Source organism: Mustela nigripes, chromosome 16, assembly GCF_022355385.1.
Source record: "Mustela nigripes isolate SB6536 chromosome 16, MUSNIG.SB6536, whole genome shotgun sequence".
NCBI lineage: Eukaryota > Metazoa > Chordata > Mammalia > Carnivora > Mustelidae > Mustela > Mustela nigripes.
The window spans coordinates 44,582,142-44,599,492 of NC_081572.1; the positions used below are offsets into that span (position 1 = coordinate 44,582,142).

General features: G+C 58.4%; 1 protein-coding gene across 3 annotated transcripts in view; it reads right to left on the reverse strand.

Annotated features, from left to right (window-relative positions):
* MYO1C (myosin IC) overlaps positions 1-16,977 on the reverse strand; it is a 24,468-nt gene extending 7,491 nt beyond the window's left edge. The window contains exons 1-17 of one of the 3 annotated variants that reach the window (XM_059379657.1): positions 16,778-16,977; positions 9,565-9,720; positions 9,316-9,431; positions 8,534-8,732; positions 8,377-8,457; positions 6,749-6,928; positions 6,563-6,661; positions 6,273-6,386; positions 6,114-6,185; positions 5,720-5,839; positions 5,546-5,628; positions 5,271-5,376; positions 5,073-5,153; positions 4,694-4,785; positions 2,205-2,299; positions 2,078-2,124; positions 1,883-1,963 (exon numbers count right to left, since the gene is read on the reverse strand). In XM_059379657.1, the coding sequence (XP_059235640.1) occupies positions 1,883-1,963; positions 2,078-2,124; positions 2,205-2,299; positions 4,694-4,785; positions 5,073-5,153; positions 5,271-5,376; positions 5,546-5,628; positions 5,720-5,839; positions 6,114-6,185; positions 6,273-6,386; positions 6,563-6,661; positions 6,749-6,928; positions 8,377-8,457; positions 8,534-8,732; positions 9,316-9,431; positions 9,565-9,720; positions 16,778-16,852 (1,797 nt within the window). In that variant the 5' untranslated portion in view covers positions 16,853-16,977. Of the gene's footprint in view, positions 1-1,882; positions 1,964-2,077; positions 2,125-2,204; positions 2,300-4,693; positions 4,786-5,072; positions 5,154-5,270; positions 5,377-5,545; positions 5,629-5,719; positions 5,840-6,113; positions 6,186-6,272; positions 6,387-6,562; positions 6,662-6,748; positions 6,929-8,376; positions 8,458-8,533; positions 8,733-9,315; positions 9,432-9,564; positions 9,721-11,076; positions 11,184-15,782; positions 15,891-16,777 lie in introns of those variants that run through there. The other 2 variants (XM_059379659.1, XM_059379658.1) reach the window with 2 other exon arrangements.
* Positions 16,978-17,351: the final 374 nt, after the last annotated feature.

The window sequence follows — 17,351 nt, forward strand, 5'->3', positions numbered from 1 at the left end:
AAAAAAAAAAAAAAAAAAAAAAAAAAATCTTAAAAAAAAATCATTAAAAACCCTGCTCAGATCTCCCCACAACCCTAATTCTACATTTCCCTTTGATGCCTGCTCTTGCTCTTTCTAGAATTTCAAGGCCACATTCCTTAACAAAGCACCTTGCTCCTAGGCAGCCAACCTTTATCTCTGCACACTGCTCGTCAGGACCTCCAAGGGTCTCAGAACTGTGAGAGCAGCAGACCTGTCAAGAGATCTGCAATTCCACTAATGACAGAGGTGTATGTCTCCGGGTACCAGAAGCATCGAGAAGGGGCAACTAATCCAGTCTGTGGTGCAGGGGACATCAGAAAGGCCTGTCTAGACATGACCCTTGGGCTGAGATTTAAAGGATAAGTAAGAAATAGCCAGAAGGAAGAGAGGACAAAAAGGTATTCGGGCAGAGGGACAACCTCTGCAAATGTTCTATGAACCCAGGGAGCTAAAAGCAGTGCAAGGACCCAGGTGGGGAGTCAACCAGATAGGATTAGAGAGGCAGGCAGAGGCCAGTAACATGACAGGGCTGGAAAGTCACATTAGGGAGACTGACTTATCCTGAGGGAAAAAAGGGAGCCAGTGAGGAATCTGTAGTGAGGGAAGAGCAGGCACAGATCTGCATTCTGGACTATCTCTAAGGGCATCTGTGAAGTGTGGGTGGCAAGGGCAGCTAGGAAGCCAGGAGGGCAGGGAGGATGGTAGCTGGCTCAGGGGTTAAGGGGAGGGGCCGAGAAGGAGTTGAGGAGTACTCAGGCAGCAGAAACTGCCAAGAGCCAGCAGCGATCTAGATGAGGGAGATGGAGGTGACTGAAGAAGTCACAGAGGTTGCCCAGGTATCTGGCATGTGGCACTGGGTGGAGGGTGATCCTTGTCTTGAGTTAGGGACACAGAAAGAACAGGCCCATGGCACTGTGCCATCAAGGGCCCATTTTAGACCAGTGGAGTCCAGCTTGCCAGGGAGCTGCTGGCGATCAGGACATAACACGAACCCGCAGCCGCTGGAGAGGCCCGGACAGTGCTGCCTGTGTCCTCCCACCGCGGGAGGATGTGGGGTACACAGCAAAGAGCAGAAGCCTGGGGGTCAGACGCTGGCCACCCACGGTCTCCACACCTTCCCTGCTGGCTTGTCTGGGCCTGCAAGCTTCCACGGCTCCCACCTCTGACACAGCATCTGGGCCCTCCTCCTGCCATACCCCACAGCCACACCTCTGCCCCAGGCTCACTGCAGCTCTCCCAGCATCACGCACCATGGGCCACACCTGCCCTTCCCAGCTGCTTTCCTCGATGATGTCACTCCCCTGTCTCCTAGTCTTTTCGGGGCTCTGTTGGTCCGTGCTGGGCCCCTCGATGCCTACAGTGCCCTCCCACAGGTCCCTCTGACAAGCACCTACTCTGTCCCAAGTTATCTCAGATGCGTCCTTTTCTAGGAAGCCTTCCCTGACCACCAATCCACAACCCCCCACCACTAGGCAATTTGCTGTTCCCTATTCTGTTTCCAAAGCACCCTGTGTGTATTGCTATGAAAGCACCTATTCATCTTGGCATCCTAAGTGCCTCGTAACATCTGATCCAAACGTCTGCTGAGTGGGTGGATGGACACCAGTGCCCATGCACAGACAAGTTCCCGCAAGGACTCAGGTGTGCCCACGTGGGTCTACGGTTAGGGCCAGGCACGCTCAAAGCAGCACACATAGACGTGCCCCCGGGCAGCTGCCAAGATGCAGACAGAGGTGTACCAGTGAACACACAGTGCCCGTGCACACTGCCAGCTCCTGGCTCACGCAGGCACACATCCACACATCCCCAAACACACGTGCATACACACACACATGCCCCTCAGGTCCCACAGCCTCCACACCGTCTCTGGCCGCTTCTTGTCGCTGAGCTCACTCCGGTCGAAGCATTGGCTCATGATGGGATTTTCAGAGCTGCACATGGTCTGTGAGGGCAGAGCATGGGGGGGCGGTGGTCAGGGCGTGGGGCAGGCAGGACAGATTCCTGGGGTGGGGTCAGTCATGCCCGGACCCTAATCCCTCTCCCCAGTCTTCCTCACCTCCTTCAGGTTCCGGAAGAGAAGGTCATTGTTTTTATCCAGAAACCCTGGGACAGGGGAGCAGACGCAAAATGAGGGAGAGCTTCTCTCCCTGCCCACTGGAGGGACCCAGCTCAAGAATCCTCACCGGTCACGCTGTAGGTCACCTCTCCAGCATAGTGCAGAAGGCGGAACTCCCCACGTTCCAGAGATTTCCGGGTCCGCTGATCAGCCAGCTTGTGCCTGGGGAAGGAGAGGAAGCTACAGACTGCTGGCCTGAGCCATGCCCCCATCTGCTGAAGAGGCTTGAGAGGAATGAGGCATCCGGGAAGGAGCAGGTACGCCTGGGGCCAAGCCATAGCCCTCACCACCAGGCGGGAGACAGGGTGAGCCATTAGCCTCCCGGCACAGAGACTGTCCCGGAGGCTTGGGGAGGCCTATACCCTTAACCAGGGTCCCACAGTGCCAGGACCAGGCCCTAAGCCTCCACACTCCTGGTGCTCGCTGGCCAGAGGGCTGCTTTCATTGCCTAGGGCTGTTGCATGACTCTGCTCAGAGGGTTGAGCGCTGCCCACTACATTTTAAGAATGAAATCCACCCCCAAAGATCACTTAAACCTTAAGCATGTTTCTATCCTTTAACCCATTGTCTACTTTTTTTTTTTTTAATTAGACAGAGATCACAAGTAGGTAGAGGGGCAGGCAGAGAGAGAAAGAGGAGGAAGCAGGCTCCCTACTGAGCAGAGAGCCAGATGCAGGGCTCAATCCCAGGACCCTGGGATCATGACCCAGGGCTTTAACCCACTGAGCCACCAGGCGCCCCCCACTGTCTACTTTTTTTTTTTAAGATTTTATTTTATTTTATTTTATTTTTTTAAGATTTTATTTATTTATTTGACAGACACATCATAAGTAGGCAGAGAGGCAGGCAGAGAGAGAGGAGGAAGCAGGCTCCCCGCTGAGCAGAGAGCCCGATGCGGGGCTCGATCCCAGAACCCTGAGATCATGACCCGAGCCGAAGGCAGAGGCTTTTTTTTTTTTTTTTTTAAAGATTTATTTATTTGACAGAGAGATCACAAGTAGACAGAGAGGCAGGCAGAGAGAGAGAGAGAGAAGCAGGCTCCCTGCTGAGCAGAGAGCCCGACATGGGACTCGATCCCAGGACCCCGAGACCATGATCCGAGCCGAAGGCAGCGCCTTAACCCACTGAGCCACCCAGGTGCCCCCGAAGGCAGAGGCTTTAACCCACTGAGCCACCCAGGCGCCCCAAAAGATTTTATTTATTTATTTGACAGAGATCACAAGTAGGCAGAGAGGCAGGCAGAGAGAGAAAGAGGAGGAAGCAGGCTCCCCGCTGAGCAGGGCTCAATCCCAGGACCCTGGGATCACGACCTGAGCCGAAGGCAGAGACTTTAACCCACTGAGCCACCCAGGGGCCCCCCCCATTGTCTACTTTTAAGGACTATTCCAAGCAACTAACCAGAGAGATACAGGCAGATTTAAGGCACAAAGATGTCTGTGGCAGCTTTGTTACCCAGCAGAAACCTGGAGGCAGGCCATGGTCCCCCAGAGGCTGGGGGATCCGTGAGTTAGGGCCACTGGAGGAAGTGTTTTGAGGAAATTTTTCGGTTTGATTATACGGGAAGATAGTCAGGATATAACATGATCCTGAACCTAAGACACAATACGTTCTCAGCTATAAAGAAAAAAAAATGCCATATAGAAAAAGGCAGGAAGGAAATGCCTCAAATTGTTAAGAGTGATGACCTCTGGGTGACAGGATAACTAGTGGCTTTCACACACATTCCAACTTTTCTCTAATGAGGAACATTATGTTTGCAATCTGAAAAGGTTTTTCAGATACAATTAAGCAAAAAATGCTCTGGGCTTTGGCAGTCCACCGCTCCAGGCCTGAGTCCGAGCTTTGTGGCTTACTGAGCACGGGATAACCTTGGGCAAACGGCTTCACCTCTTGGAGCCTCAGGAAAGTGGAGAGAGCACCCCAAGTCAGCCCTTCCAGGGTTGCGTGGGGTTAGAGGAGGTGAGCGGAAGAGAAGCAGCGGGACAGAGCTGGGACACAGGTGTGCTTGCTTCTCTTCTTCCCCTTTCGACTTGAGGGGATTCCTTAAAGAAAAAACCAACTTCCAAATAAGGAAACTAAAAAATCTGTAGCAAGTTTCCTTCTTTTTTTTTTTAATTTATTTTATTTTATTTTATTTTTTTTAAAGATTTTATTTATTTACTTGAGAGAGAGACAGTGAGAGAGAGCATGAACGAGGAGAAGGTCAGAGAGAGAAGCAGACTCCCCATGGAGCTGGGAGTCTGATGCGGGACTCGATCCCGGGACTCCAGGATCATGACCTGAGCCGAAGGCAGTCGTCCAACCAACTGAGCCACCCAGGCGTCCCGCAAGTTTCCTTCTTAAACAGGAATCAAGAGGGAGCCACGCTCCTCTTAGCTTCTCACATTGTGGATGCCCTGGCTGTGGCTTTGCATGTCCGTCCTCAACTTACACCTCCCCTAGTCATCTCCTTGTGGCCAGTGGTTTAGGACCCTGTGTGGGGGTCTCACACTTCACAGGCTCTGCCCCCAGGGGGCCCTTGTCCCTAAGCTGCTTTACCATCCTGCTTACGCTTACGTCAGGAAGTGCGGATGGTGCTTGATTGTGTCCTCCAGCTTCTCCAGGAAGGTCAGATCTGTGGCCTCCCCTGGGCGCAGACATTCCTCATCCTGGGGGTGTGACAGAGGGCGAGGGATATATCAGGGAAGGAGCTGGAGAGCACAGGAGGCTCAGGAGCAACGAGCCAGGAAGCATGGATGCAGGGGCCCTGGGCAGCTCGTGCGGAGGCTTATAGACCAGGCTGGCCCCTCACTTCACCCTCCACGCACAGCCCTGCCCTGTCCCGGCTCAACACTGAGCTTGGGCCCGCTGTGGACATGCCTAAGAGAATGGGGCAAGGAGCAGCACCCTCCCACCCAGCCTTCGACATGAGGCCTTGGAGGAGCAGAGGACTCACCAAAATGGAGATGATGCCCTTGAACTTCTCCTCCACCAGGTCACAGATGATCTTATTGTTGAAATATTGGACAGGCTCCCACTGAGGGGCAAAAGGGAAGGAAGGCATCATCCTGGGGTCCTAGGACCTCTTCCAGGAGACCCCAGTGCCTGGCTTCCTACGGGGTGTCCCCAGGGACAGCTGCAGGCTCGCACCCACCGCGATGCCCTCTGCCTCATATTCCTCCTGCTCCGACTTGAGGGTGAGCTCGATGAACAGCTGCTGCAGCTTCTCGTTGCAGTAATTGATGCAGAACTGCTCAAAGCTGCGAGGGAAACAGAAGAGCTCATGGTAGGTTGAGGGGGACACAGGACCAGGAGCAGCAGGCAGACTGGACGAGGTCTCTGAGCAGCTAAGGGAGGACCCGAGGTGGCTGGGGAATATGAGGCGGGGAAGAGGGGAGGAGAGAGAGGCAGGGGAAAGGGGGTACTGACCTGTTGTGCTGAAACACTTCAAAGCCATAAATGTCCAGGAGCCCAAGGACTGTGGTGCTCCGCCAGCTGGGGCTCTCAGCATCCTAGGGCCAAGAGCGTGGGTCCCCGTATTTGACGGCTCCCAGCCCCAGGCCTCCCTGCTGTTTCGGAAGCCACCCCAGGCCAAGCCCTCACCTTGGAGGCCAGCGACCTATTGATCTTCCTGACCAGCCAGGTGAAAGTGCGACTGTACACAGCCTTGGCAAGGGCGTCTCGCGCATATGCAGCCTGTTCCAGGTTCAGTGGGCTCAGGAGCTGCCGGCCAAGGGGAGACGGGAGAGGAATGCTGTGGACCCCTTTCCATCCCTCTCTTCTACGCACTCAGCCTCAACACCAGAAACCCGCAACCACTCTGTCCTCCCCGCCCCTGGTGAGCCTTACGGGTGGGGGACACCAGGGGAGGCCATGGTGGCCCCATCAGAGGGAAGATGTTTTAGGGACCAGAGGCCTCATTCCCAGAGGCAGGAGTCTTAGAGAGACCTGGGAGCACCCACCACCCTGCAGCCCTGAAACAGAGGCCCGGCCTCACCTCCTCTCCCTTGGCAATAATCTTTCTGTGCGTCAGGGCTTCCCGCAATGTGGGGCCGTCCACGCCGAGCAGCTGCGGGGAGGGGGTGGGGACAGTGAGCGTACATGCCTCCTGGCCCCCACTGCCCTGCCCCCCCCTTTCCTCAGCCCGCTCGCTCACCCGGGTCAGGTACTTGAGCTGGTTCTCGGTGGTGACCTGGGCATTGCTCTCCTCATCCGCGGCAAAGTGGATGTTGCCCAAATGTAGGACACTGGCCACAATACTGAGCAGGTCCTGGGTGAAGAGGGTGGGGGGCACATGCCGGGGGAGTCACAGGAGGGGCAGAGAGCCCATGAGGGCCACTGATGGACTGTGGGCAGGGGGGTCCAGTGCCTGAGAGAAGCAGTGGGCTACAGAAGATTTTCAGGGTGTAGAGGAAGGAAAGGGAAGGTCCCCAGCACTGGTCTCACCTCAACCTCCTCCTCAGTGAAGTCAATGACTGTCAGAGCCTTCCTGACCACCTTCCAGTCACTCTTGTCATTGATGGAGGAGACTTTGGCACACTGGCCCTGTGGGGGCAGGGAGGGCGGAGCTGAGTTAGCGGCTGTGGAGCCGTGCATCTAGGGGGCCGTCCGCCCTGCCTGCCTGCTCCGCACCTTCACTAGGTACAGGTAGCTCTGGGGGTTCCGGTCCAAGCCCAGCCTGCGCAGCATGTCCTCCTCGCCGCCTTCCAGCAGCTGGTAGAAGACGTGGAAGTTCCTCTCGCCGTGGTTCTGGTGCACCACCCGGGACTTCTCCAGGAGGTAACTAAGGATATGGCCGCCCACAGGCGCACCCTGTGGGCAGGCAGACTGTTCAGGGCACCTGAACTTCCCCTCAGCTTCCCCTCCTGCCTCGGCACTACTGGCCTCTGATTCCAGCGCGGCCCCTGGCTGCATGGACTCAGGTGAGTCACCCCCCTCTGGCCTCACAGTGTTCTCATCTAAGAAATGGGGGCAGGTAGCCCCACTGACCAGACCTCTCCCCTTGGCTGTCCGATGGGCAGCTCACACCAACGGGCCTGCAACTGAACTCCTGGTGTCCCCCTCCTCAGACTAGCTCCTCGCTTCCCCTCTTGCCTGCTGGCCACTCTGCCCTTCTAGGTCTGTGGGCCAAGAAGTTTGCTGTCCTCTAGGAAGCCTCAGTTCTCCCTAACCTCATGTCTAGTCACACAGCTCATCCTGTTGCCGTCACCCTCAAAACACCCAGAGCCTACAATGCTGCCACACTCAGTCTCAGTCCTGTCACCTTGACGTAATAATCGTCAGCTTCCTAGCTGGTTTCCCTGCTTGGCCTGCTTCTCCTATACCATCTACTCTCAACAAAGCACCATAGGGATCTCTCTGAGAGAAAAGCCACATCATAACACGCTTCTGTTCCAAACCCTCCAGTGGTTTCCCTCCTACTCAGAGTTTTTTGTTTATTTCTTAATTTCAAGTTTTTATTTAAATTCAAGTTCATTAACATCTACTCAGAGTTTTGTTTTTGTGGGGTGGTGGTGGTTGTTGTTTGGCCGGTTGGCTTTTTTGAGAGAGAGGGAGAGGGAAAGAGAAAATCTCAAGCAGACGCCCCACTGAACTTGGAGCCCGTTGCGGGGCTCACTCTCATTACCCTGAGATCATGACCTGAGCTGAAATCAAGAGTCGGCGCTTAAATAAGCCAGCCAAGTGGCCTCTACTCAGAGCTTCTAAAACAAGTTCTCATAAAGATCCAGAAGTGCCTGTACCATCCGGCCTTCTCTCCTGTTCCTTGGTGCCTTGCTCACTGGCCTCCCTGCTGTCCTTTAACACACCAAACACCCCCAACCCCAACTTGTGCTGACAAGTCCCTCTGACTGAACTCTCTCTCCCAGGTTATCTGCCAGCTCACTCCCCTGCCTCCATCAGGCTTCCCGCCCCTCCCCCCAATCAGGCTTTTCCCAAACTACCACCTTCTCAGTGAGTCTCAGTGAGGTCTCCCCTACCTGCCTTATTTAAAAATAGCAACCGCCCCCACCCCTTATCTCATTTTATTTTTTGCCATGGCACTTGTCCTAAATTACATTTTTCTGTTTAATGCCTATGTCTCTGGAGGCAGGATTTTTGTCTGTTTTGTTTCACTGCTGTACCACCAGCACTTGGAATAGCACCTAGCACACAGTAGGCACTCAATAAAGATTTGCTAGTACCAAAAGCTTGGCAAGTGGGCGCCTACCAAATGGGACTCCCACTCCCCATGCCCCCTGCCCTGACACATCCACGGGTACCTTGAAGTCAAACTGCACATCCATGTACTTCCCAAACCTGCTGGAGTTATCGTTCCGGAGGGTCTTGGCATTTCCAAAGGCCTAGGAGCGGAGGAGCAGGTATGAGGGATGTTTGGCATTGCCCCTTCCACCCCGCAGACCCTTGCTGTCCCCTCACCTCCAGCACAGGGTTGCTCTGCAGCAGCCGGTCACGCACAGCACCACCCCTCTCCGGGGCTGGGCAGGTCTCAGCGTAGAACTGTAGCAGCCGCTTGGTGGCCTCTGTCTTGCCTGCCCCGCTCTCCCCGGAGATCATCACCGCCTGGTCCCGGCGCTCTGTGCGCAGTGCCCGGTACACAGTGTCAGCCACCGCGAACCTGGGGCAGAGGCTTGTTACAGGAGCTCCGGTGGGGAAACAAGATAGGAAAGGGAGGTGGATTCCCGTATCTGATTGGAGTCACCTATAGGTGAGGTTTGGGGGGGACCCTCAAGGGCATGGGTCAAGGGAGGTCCTTCCCAGTTGAAGATGGGGATCACTAGCACTCTCAGATGGAGGACGGAGATCACTTAGGGGTGGGGGTCCTAAAGGTCATTTAGGTAGAGGTTGGGGTTGGGAGGTTCCTCAGAGGTGGGAGTCAGAGAGTCATTAAGGTGGGGGGCCATGCCCAGGTAGAGCTGGGTGAGGAAGGAGTTAGGGGTGGGAACTGGGGTGGGGGCTGGGGAGGTCCCACCCCAATGGTGTTGAGAAACTGATCTTAAGTGGGGATCAGGGTCACTCTAGGGTGAGGGATTATGGGACCCGTCACACATGTAAATAATGGTTCATCCCACATGGGAGGTTAGAGATATTCTAGAGCGAGGGACATGTGGGAGGTCAGGGGTATTCTAGAGCGAGGGTTGTGTGGGGTCATCTTAAGTGGAGATGAGCGGTCACTCCTGGAGAGGTTGGGGGTCACTCACAGGTGGGGCGGCACCTCGTAGAAGCTGACACCTCGGTAACGCTCCATGTGCTGTCGGCTATAGATCTGTAGGTCCCGGTAGGGGTTGACAGAGACCAGGACGGGGCCAATATAGGTCTGGGGGTTGGAGGAGGAGGGTCAGAAGTCTCTCCAAGAGGCTCCTGAGACCTCTTTCCCCCTCCACCCTGTGTCTGTGCCCACCCCCCAGTACCACTACCCCCGGCCCCGCCTCTTCCCATGCGGGCCTCACATAAATGAGATTCTCCCGGAACCGTCGCCGCAGGTTCTCGATGAAGGCAGCCTCACTGGTGAAGTTCTCCAGAAGCACGAAATCCTGTACACCCACCCGGTCACGGGCCGTCAGGGCACTCTCCATGGTTACCCGCACCCCGTCACTGCCCAGGGCCTATAGGGAACACACCACAGGAGAGGGTCAGAGCCAGCAGGGTAAGACACGGCTGCTTCTCCTCCACCTCAGCCTGTGGGACGCAGAGAACACCCAAGAGACAGACCGTGCTGGGTACAGTGGGGCTGGGTCACAGCAAGCTGTGGAACTCTGTGGAGGGCACATGGAATGCTGAGGACATGGGTCACACAGAACAGAGACCAGGTGGGACACATGGGACCCGGACAAAGGACCCTGGGGCACAGAAGATCCAGAGGACATGTGAAGTAAGGCCACCGAATCCAGGCAGGCTCTGCTTTTGTGCAGAGAAAAAGGGGTCATGAGGAGAAATCCCTGTAATAATCAGAAGAATGCTCTGTTGACCTTGGACAAATCCCCTTCTCCCTCTGGCTTGCTTCCTCCTCAAGAAGGAGGAGTTGAGTTAGACCAGGTGACCTCAGGTCCCTTAGCTCTGGACCACGTGTGACAGGTGCTCTGGTGGACAAATGGCTCAGAGTAAATTCTGCAGGCAGGGTGGGGCCGCCTCTGCCACCCCGGCCCAGCAAAATCTCCAGGGGCAGAGAGTTTAGGAACCAAGCAAGAGGCCACCCCCAGACCACATGAGGGGGATTCCCCCCCAGGGGGCCTCCCATCCCAGTTGGGATGGGCACTCACCCCAGAAGCTGGGTGGCGGGGGCTCCTTCTCATAGCTGGGCCACACCCTCTCCTCCAGCTGCCAGACTCCCCAGACACTTTCCTCCTGAGAGCCCCAGAAGCCTCAAGGGGGTGGGGGTTTTACCACGGAAAGCCCATCTGCCTCCAGAGCATACAGGCTCAAGGAGGCCCTGGAACCACGCCACACTCTTCAAACGGGGGTGGTGGGGGAAGGGGGGACTCTAGGAAATCGACATGAAGAGTGTCAAGGGTTGGAGAAAAACAAGGTGGCGGTGGCGGTGGTGGGAAAGGGTGAAGATCCCACAGAGGCCACCAATTCTCCTCCAACCACACAGCACCCAGATCTCCGGTTTGGGGCACCCCTCTGGGTCTGGCCTGCCTCTCCCAGGCTTATCCCTCCCCGCCTCCCCCCGCCCCATCCTGTTCCGAAGCTGCTGCCAAATCTGGCCGAAGCTCCCGCCCCCTTGCCCTCTGAGTGACGGGTCTCCGTGCTCTCAGCCCTCCCCGAGGGCTCCTGGCCGGGCCCTGGGTCCGAGCGCCCCGCGGCCCACCCTGCTCCTGCCTCTTTCCCCTGCAACTTTCCGGGACGTTTTTCCACCCGAAATTCCTGGGCCGCGCCCGCTTCCTGGCGGGGCCCAGGCGGCGCCGCGAGGCACAGAGGGACGCCCGGGACCCCCCGCCCTGCCCGCCACCTCCGCTCACCGACGCCCGGTAGCGCATCCTGCCACGCCGGCCTGGCGCCCTGCTAGGCTGCCCGTGCTCTTCGTCCCGGGCTCCGCGGCGGCGGCGGCGGCGGCGGCGTCAGCGAGGGAGGGGCCGGCCCGCCCCCCGCGCCGCCCCCTCGGCGAGCCTCAGGAGCGCGGGACTCCCCAGCGGACCCCGCCTCCCTCGGAGTTCGGACTCGGACTTGAGGGTCCCAGTCCAGCTGGTGGGGGTGGGACAGGAACTAGGGGGGGATCTCGGAGCGGGGGCGGAGGGGGGCGGGGCTCCCCTCCAGGCAGGGGCTCCGCCTGAGTCAGGTTTTCCAGGAGGGACGTCGTTGGTTCCAGGGTGGGGCCCGGAACCCGCACGGCGGCCGCGTCTATACGGACCCGGAACTCACTTCCGGGCCGTGTCTACACTACGCATCAGGCCAGGCGCGCGACGAGGGTTGAGTCCAGTGGATCCTGGAGGAAGCAGGATTTCCCTCCCCCCTCACCCCAATCTCGAGTCCCGGGAAAGTTAAAAATAGATCGAAATGTCCAAATACGGCAGGCGCGCCCAGGCGGGCGGAGCCTCGGTGCGGGACACTGTCCACCCCTATATACTGTGTCTTTAAGCCCCAAGAAAATCTCTCTAGGTTTCCCAATCAGTACGGAGCGAACACCCAAGAGACAGGGACGGCCACAGGGAGTCCGCCGAACGCGGTCTGTGTCCTGCCCCTATGGAAGTCTCATTCCCATCTGGAAAATGTACGTCCGAATTCCAGCATTTGGGGCCTATACCCTTCTCCCCTATCCCAGACACCCCAACTAAGGCCTCTGTGCCTCAGGGGCTCCTCAACTCTCTTTCTCCTCTGGAGGGAGCCTCCCTCTCTGGTCCTTCTGGATCCCCCAGGACACCCTCCTTCTCCCATACCAGCCCCGAGCAGCCGCACCCTCACTGGGATCTTGGAGGCGCTTAAGGAGCGAACTCCAGCTTAGATCCCACCTCTAGTGGAGGTGGTGATGGCTAAAAGCCTTTGATGCTTGCAAAAGACTGGGCTATTTCTTACAAGCAGTATGACTGGGAGCAAGTCCTTCCACTTCTTAGAACCTCCTCTTCATCCTTAAAATGTGGCTAATATCTACCTAAAAGGATGGTTGAGAAGGCTGAGATAAAAGCGCTAAGGCACTTCCCCGTCTCTCAGTAAGCACTTCCCTCTCTTGGCCTGATACTCATCCCACACGCGTTTGGGACAGACCTACTAAGAGCCAGGCCCCGGGCCAGACCGGACACCACTTCTTATGTAGTGGGGAAAGCCCCTCAGGCGTGTCTGCCAGTTACGAGGAGCTCTAGAGAACTTCACCTGTTGCCCCACCCTACAGAAAAGGAACCTGAGGCGCAGTACGGCGGACACTGACTTGTCCCAGCGCGGGGTGGAGGGTGCGGGGAGGCAGAGTCGGGACCCAAAGCTCCAGCGCGCCCCTCCCTCCTACCCAGGCCTCCCCCGAGAGCGGAGTGAGGCTGCGGCAGGTGCGGGCTGCAGCCTCGTGGGGAGGCTCATTACCTCGAGAACAACAGCCCTGCCGGAGCCAGGGCTCGGGGGACTCCGCGGGGGGTGGGGTGGGGGGTGGGAAAGGCACCAGCTGGGAGATGGGGCCTTCTGCAGGGGCGAGGGGACTGGGTGCGCAGCTGGGAGATGGGTGGGAGCGGAAGGCAGTGGTATTGAACGCCACCCACGGAGGCGGGCTCAGGGAGGAAGGGGACGCCCTCCGCTGTGCCCCCGGTTTTAAAATATAGAAGGGAGCGGAGAGGGGGACTCTGCCTGCAGCCCACCCAGGGCGGGGAGTGCCTTAGGGGGCTGGGGGAAACGAGGTCGAGCGAGCCCCCACCACAGCACAGCTCCCTGCAGTGAGGAGGGGGCACCGGGATGGCACTGCGGCCGCTAGCGGGCGGGAGAGGAGGAGCTGAGAGTGGGCGGGGCTTCGCGACCGCAGAGGCCGCCCCGCCCGCTGCCTCGTCAAGCGGCTGGAATGAAGGGAATCCGCGTGCGGAGGGGTCCTGCCGGCCACCCCCCCACACACCCCGAGCCGCGCCGCCGCATTCCCGGGATGCCCGCTGGCTCCCCCACAGCCGCCGCCCAGCGGCGGAAGGAGGGGGCGTCTCTGCAGCCCGGCGGGCCGGAGGGGCGGCCCTAGCCCCGGCTCCGGCCGCCGCCCGCTCCGCCTCTCTGGTCCGGAGCGCCAGCCCCGGGGAGGGGGGCCGGGGGCGGGGAGTCGCGGGTGTGAGAGACGCTGCGACCCAGGCGGCAGCGCCAGGCGCTTCCTGCATTCTCTGCGCTGTTTTACGGTATTCCCTTCAATGCCCTGAAGCCAAACCACGAGCTCTGTGCTATTACCCTCCTCCTACAGATGGGGAGACTGAGGCTGGGCGAGGGCATGACTTGCTCATGATCCCAGGACTAGTAGAAGGAGGGGTGGGATTGGAACCGCGAACGCCAGCACTCACGGCTTCCGTAGAGCTGCCCCACCGGAAAAAGAGGCTGGTGGATTTCTAGGCTTCTGCTTCTCGGGAAAGGTTAAGTCGCTACCCTGCCAGGCTGGGACCTTCCTCAGTAACCCCGTGACTGCAGTGCCCAGTATTAAACCCTGTCGGTGTTGTGTGACTGTTGACATGTAGGCCTTGGGAGTAGCAGCTAGGAAGTGGGCACTGTTTTTGGGCTCCCAGCATGGCTCTGCACCTACGGGCTGGCGGCAGGCTGGGGAGAAGCCATGGCCACGTGAGTGAACCAGGACTTATTTCCCAAGAGTACCTCTGGGTCTCCTCCCACCCTTGTTGTTTCCTGTAAAGGCAGGACCAGCTGACCTGGTCGTCCAGTGCCCTTTACCTAGTGTGAGCCAGGTGCCCTCTGGCCTGACATCTGGAGGAGTCGGGAAGGCAGTGGGCAGCCTCAAATGTCCAAAGGTCCTCAAAGCACCATGCGGGTCTGAAGCATTCTGAGGACCATCAGATTTTTCTAAAAGCTGATCTCTACTGAGGCAGCTTCATAGCCTATTGGAGAAGCAGAAAGAACCAGAGCCTATCTCCCCCGCAGCATAGTACTGGGCACAGAACAGGTGCTCAATTTATATTTACCAAAAATATCTTTTCTTAGGTCTGGGCCCAGGCTGCCCCAATAGGGGCTGTTTCAGACTCTAGGGAACTGTTGCGAGGGGCAGTGGAGGTGAAAGGTGGGGACTAAAGGTGGAGACCTTCCCTGCTCTCTACCTGATTGTTCACAGGGCCCTAGTCAAGGGCTATCCACTCTAGCTCTAGAACCATGAGCCTTTGGGCTGCTAGACACTTCGGCCTGGGGGTCCAGCAGAAGTAAACAGGGCACCTTGCCCCCTGACCTCTCCTCTTCATTCAATATCCTATACGTAGAAAGGAGGGGGGCACCTCCAGATAATCATCACCATCTGACATCAAAAAGCCTCTTCCCCTCTCACCATTACTCACACCAAGGAGTCACCACCTGCTAGAACCTTCCCTCTGCTCCCCTCCTTCAACTTCTGCTCCTGGATCAGGCAGTAACCTCCAAACTGCCCTCCCTGCTTTCTTTCCTCCAATCCGTTTTCCCACGACAGCGTATAGTATTTACAAATGCATATCCGATCAATTAACATCTTATGTTAATAGAGTGTAAGTTTATAGGGCACCCTTCCGTGTGCCAAGCCCGTTCTTCACACCCAATGCTTCTTGCCAGGTGCCTGCATATAGACTCCAGCAATCCCGTGTCCTCAGTTTACCCCAGTGTGCCTGTGTTCTTGTGTGACCCCAGGTGTGGCCCTCTCCAGTCCCTTCTCTCCCCAAGAGTCTCTCAGCACCACGCACAGCAAGAAGGGTCTGCTCCCGCCCCTGTCACACGTGGCTCTCTCCCTAAGCTTCTTGCCTTTGCACCTGCACCTTTCTTGGTCCTGCGCAACCTTCTCTCCTCACTTGACTGACTCTTAATCATACTTGAACACGCAGCTCAGGTTTCACCTCCTCCAGAACCCCTTCCTGCCTCCCCCAATGCATAGCCCCCTCCTTATCGCATCACGCTCTAATTGCCGGTTTTCTCATCAGTTTCTCCCAGGAGACAGCTCCCGCCAGGGCGTACACCCAGCCCGGCACACAGTAGGGGCTCGGGAATCCCTCGTGGATGCCCGTACGAATGAATGAATCACAGAGCCCAGAGCGTGCCAGGAGTTGAACAAGGCCGTGGGCCAACCATTCATTCTCTCATTCATCTCGGAGACCCTGGCCGCCGCACTCACAGGCTCCCAGACGCGCGGGGAAACTGGCGCTGCCGGGCCCGGGATGGGGGGTGGGAGGGCGGAGTACGGGAAGGGGCGGGGCGCAGGCGGCCTCTCCGGAACCCAGAGGCAGAGCCTGGCTCTTGGAGGGGCCCGAAGGGCGCCCAGAGTGCCTGGGTCCTGCGACCCCAGCCGCCCCTCCCCCACTCAGGTTATCCGCAAGTAATCTAAGCCTTCACGAGGCCGAATTCTGGGACCCCGCATAAGCTAAGCCGGGGTCGAGCCTCGGCCCCAGCGATCTCCGGACCGGCGACCCCCGCCTCCCGCACGGCAGCTCCGGCCTGGCTTGGCGCCCGGCCGCCTGCCCTTTTCCCCTTCCCACCCGCCAGCGGAGCCCTCCCGGGACCACGCGGCTTCTGCCCGCCCAGCGCCGGCGCCCCGCGTACCCACCGGCTCGGCTCTTCGGGTGCGCAGGCGGGGGCCAGGTTGGGCGGCGTGGCCGGCGCCTGAGTCCACGGCCCCGGCACGCTCTCCCCGCCCAGGGCCCGCCCGGGGCCGGGCCGCTGCCTTTCGTCATCCCCAGCAGGGCCCAGACCCGGGCGCGCGCGCGCGCGCGCGAACACCCCGGCCCCGCCCCGGCCAACCCTGGCCGCGGCCCTCCGCCCGAGTCCGCCGAGACTTGGTGCCGCTCACTGTGCAACCAGCTCCCCGGACGGGGGGCGTCACGGTCACACACACGCAGACATTCGCAGACACGCACACACACACTCCCTCCTTCCTACACGCACAGAAACACACACACACACACACACACACATTCCCTTCCTCCCTTCCTCCCTCCTCCACACCCGGCCCCCGTAGCTGCAGCGCTGGGTGGAAGGGTGCGTCTCCTCATCTTAGGGCCCCTTTGAAGCCTCAGAGCAAACCGAACGCTCTCCCCGCCCCCGCTAACTCGCCCCACTTTTGCCAGGCTAGGTCAGTTCTTCCCCATTTGTGACTGTCTCCCTCGCCTCTCCTTCCCTGCTCAAGCTACCGCTCTGAGCTGGCCAGTCCTAGCTCTTCGGGCCAGAAGAGACTGGAGGCAGGCACCGAGCGCGTACTATGCGGCTGGAGCATTACATACACCACCAGTCCTTTGGCCTCAGAGCAGTCCTGTCACCTAGGTGTATGCACAGTTCACAGCCCAGCGTTGGGAGGACCAGGGAGATGGAGGAGGAAGGATTCAAACCCAGATCCCTCCTTTGAAAAATCCTGCTCTTCGAGGCACTTAAACTCTTACCCCTTCCTTCTTCCATTTATCCCTTCTTGTCCAGTCTGTTCCTGTCCCTAGGATCAGAACCCCTCCCCACTGCTCACCGCTTTCCTGAGGGGTCTGCTTGAGGGAGCTGCTGGGCCCTGGGAAGATATTGCCACCCTTTCTCCCCACCCAGAGCATCCCAGCTTACAAGCTTGCAGGGCCTGTGGGGGTGAACCACGCGGATGATCTCCCCAGTGGGGATCAGCTCCACTTGCAGTGCCATCCTGCCGGTGGAAAGCCACGGTGTGCGCTGAGCGATGGAGCCACGGAGCAACGACCTGCCCGCCCACTGGCTCGGGCTGCTCCCTGAGCCAGGAATCTGGTCTCACACTGGGATGGCCACTTGGTTCAGCTTCAACTCCAGCCCCAGGGGAGGTGTCTGGTCCAGCTCCTCAGGACACAGCTGGAGCAGCCCAGGTCTGATTGGGAGGCCTCTTGGCCCAGCGGATTGGAGCAGGAAGAGGAGGGGCTGAGGGACTGAGGAAATGCCTGTTGTCCCAGGTAACCAGAGAGGCTGATATAGCCACTCCTGAGGGACCCTGGCCTCCAGGTCAAAGGGTGGGAGGTCTTTCTGCCCAACAGCTCTGTGGCCAGGCCTCTCCTGCTGCTCACTCACTGGTGTCAGGTGGAGCCCAGTGATCCACCAACCAAAAGGCACATCCTACCCGAAAGCCAACAAGATCCGTCAGTAGCCACTGTCCTTCAGGCCTGTCTCCTCAGTT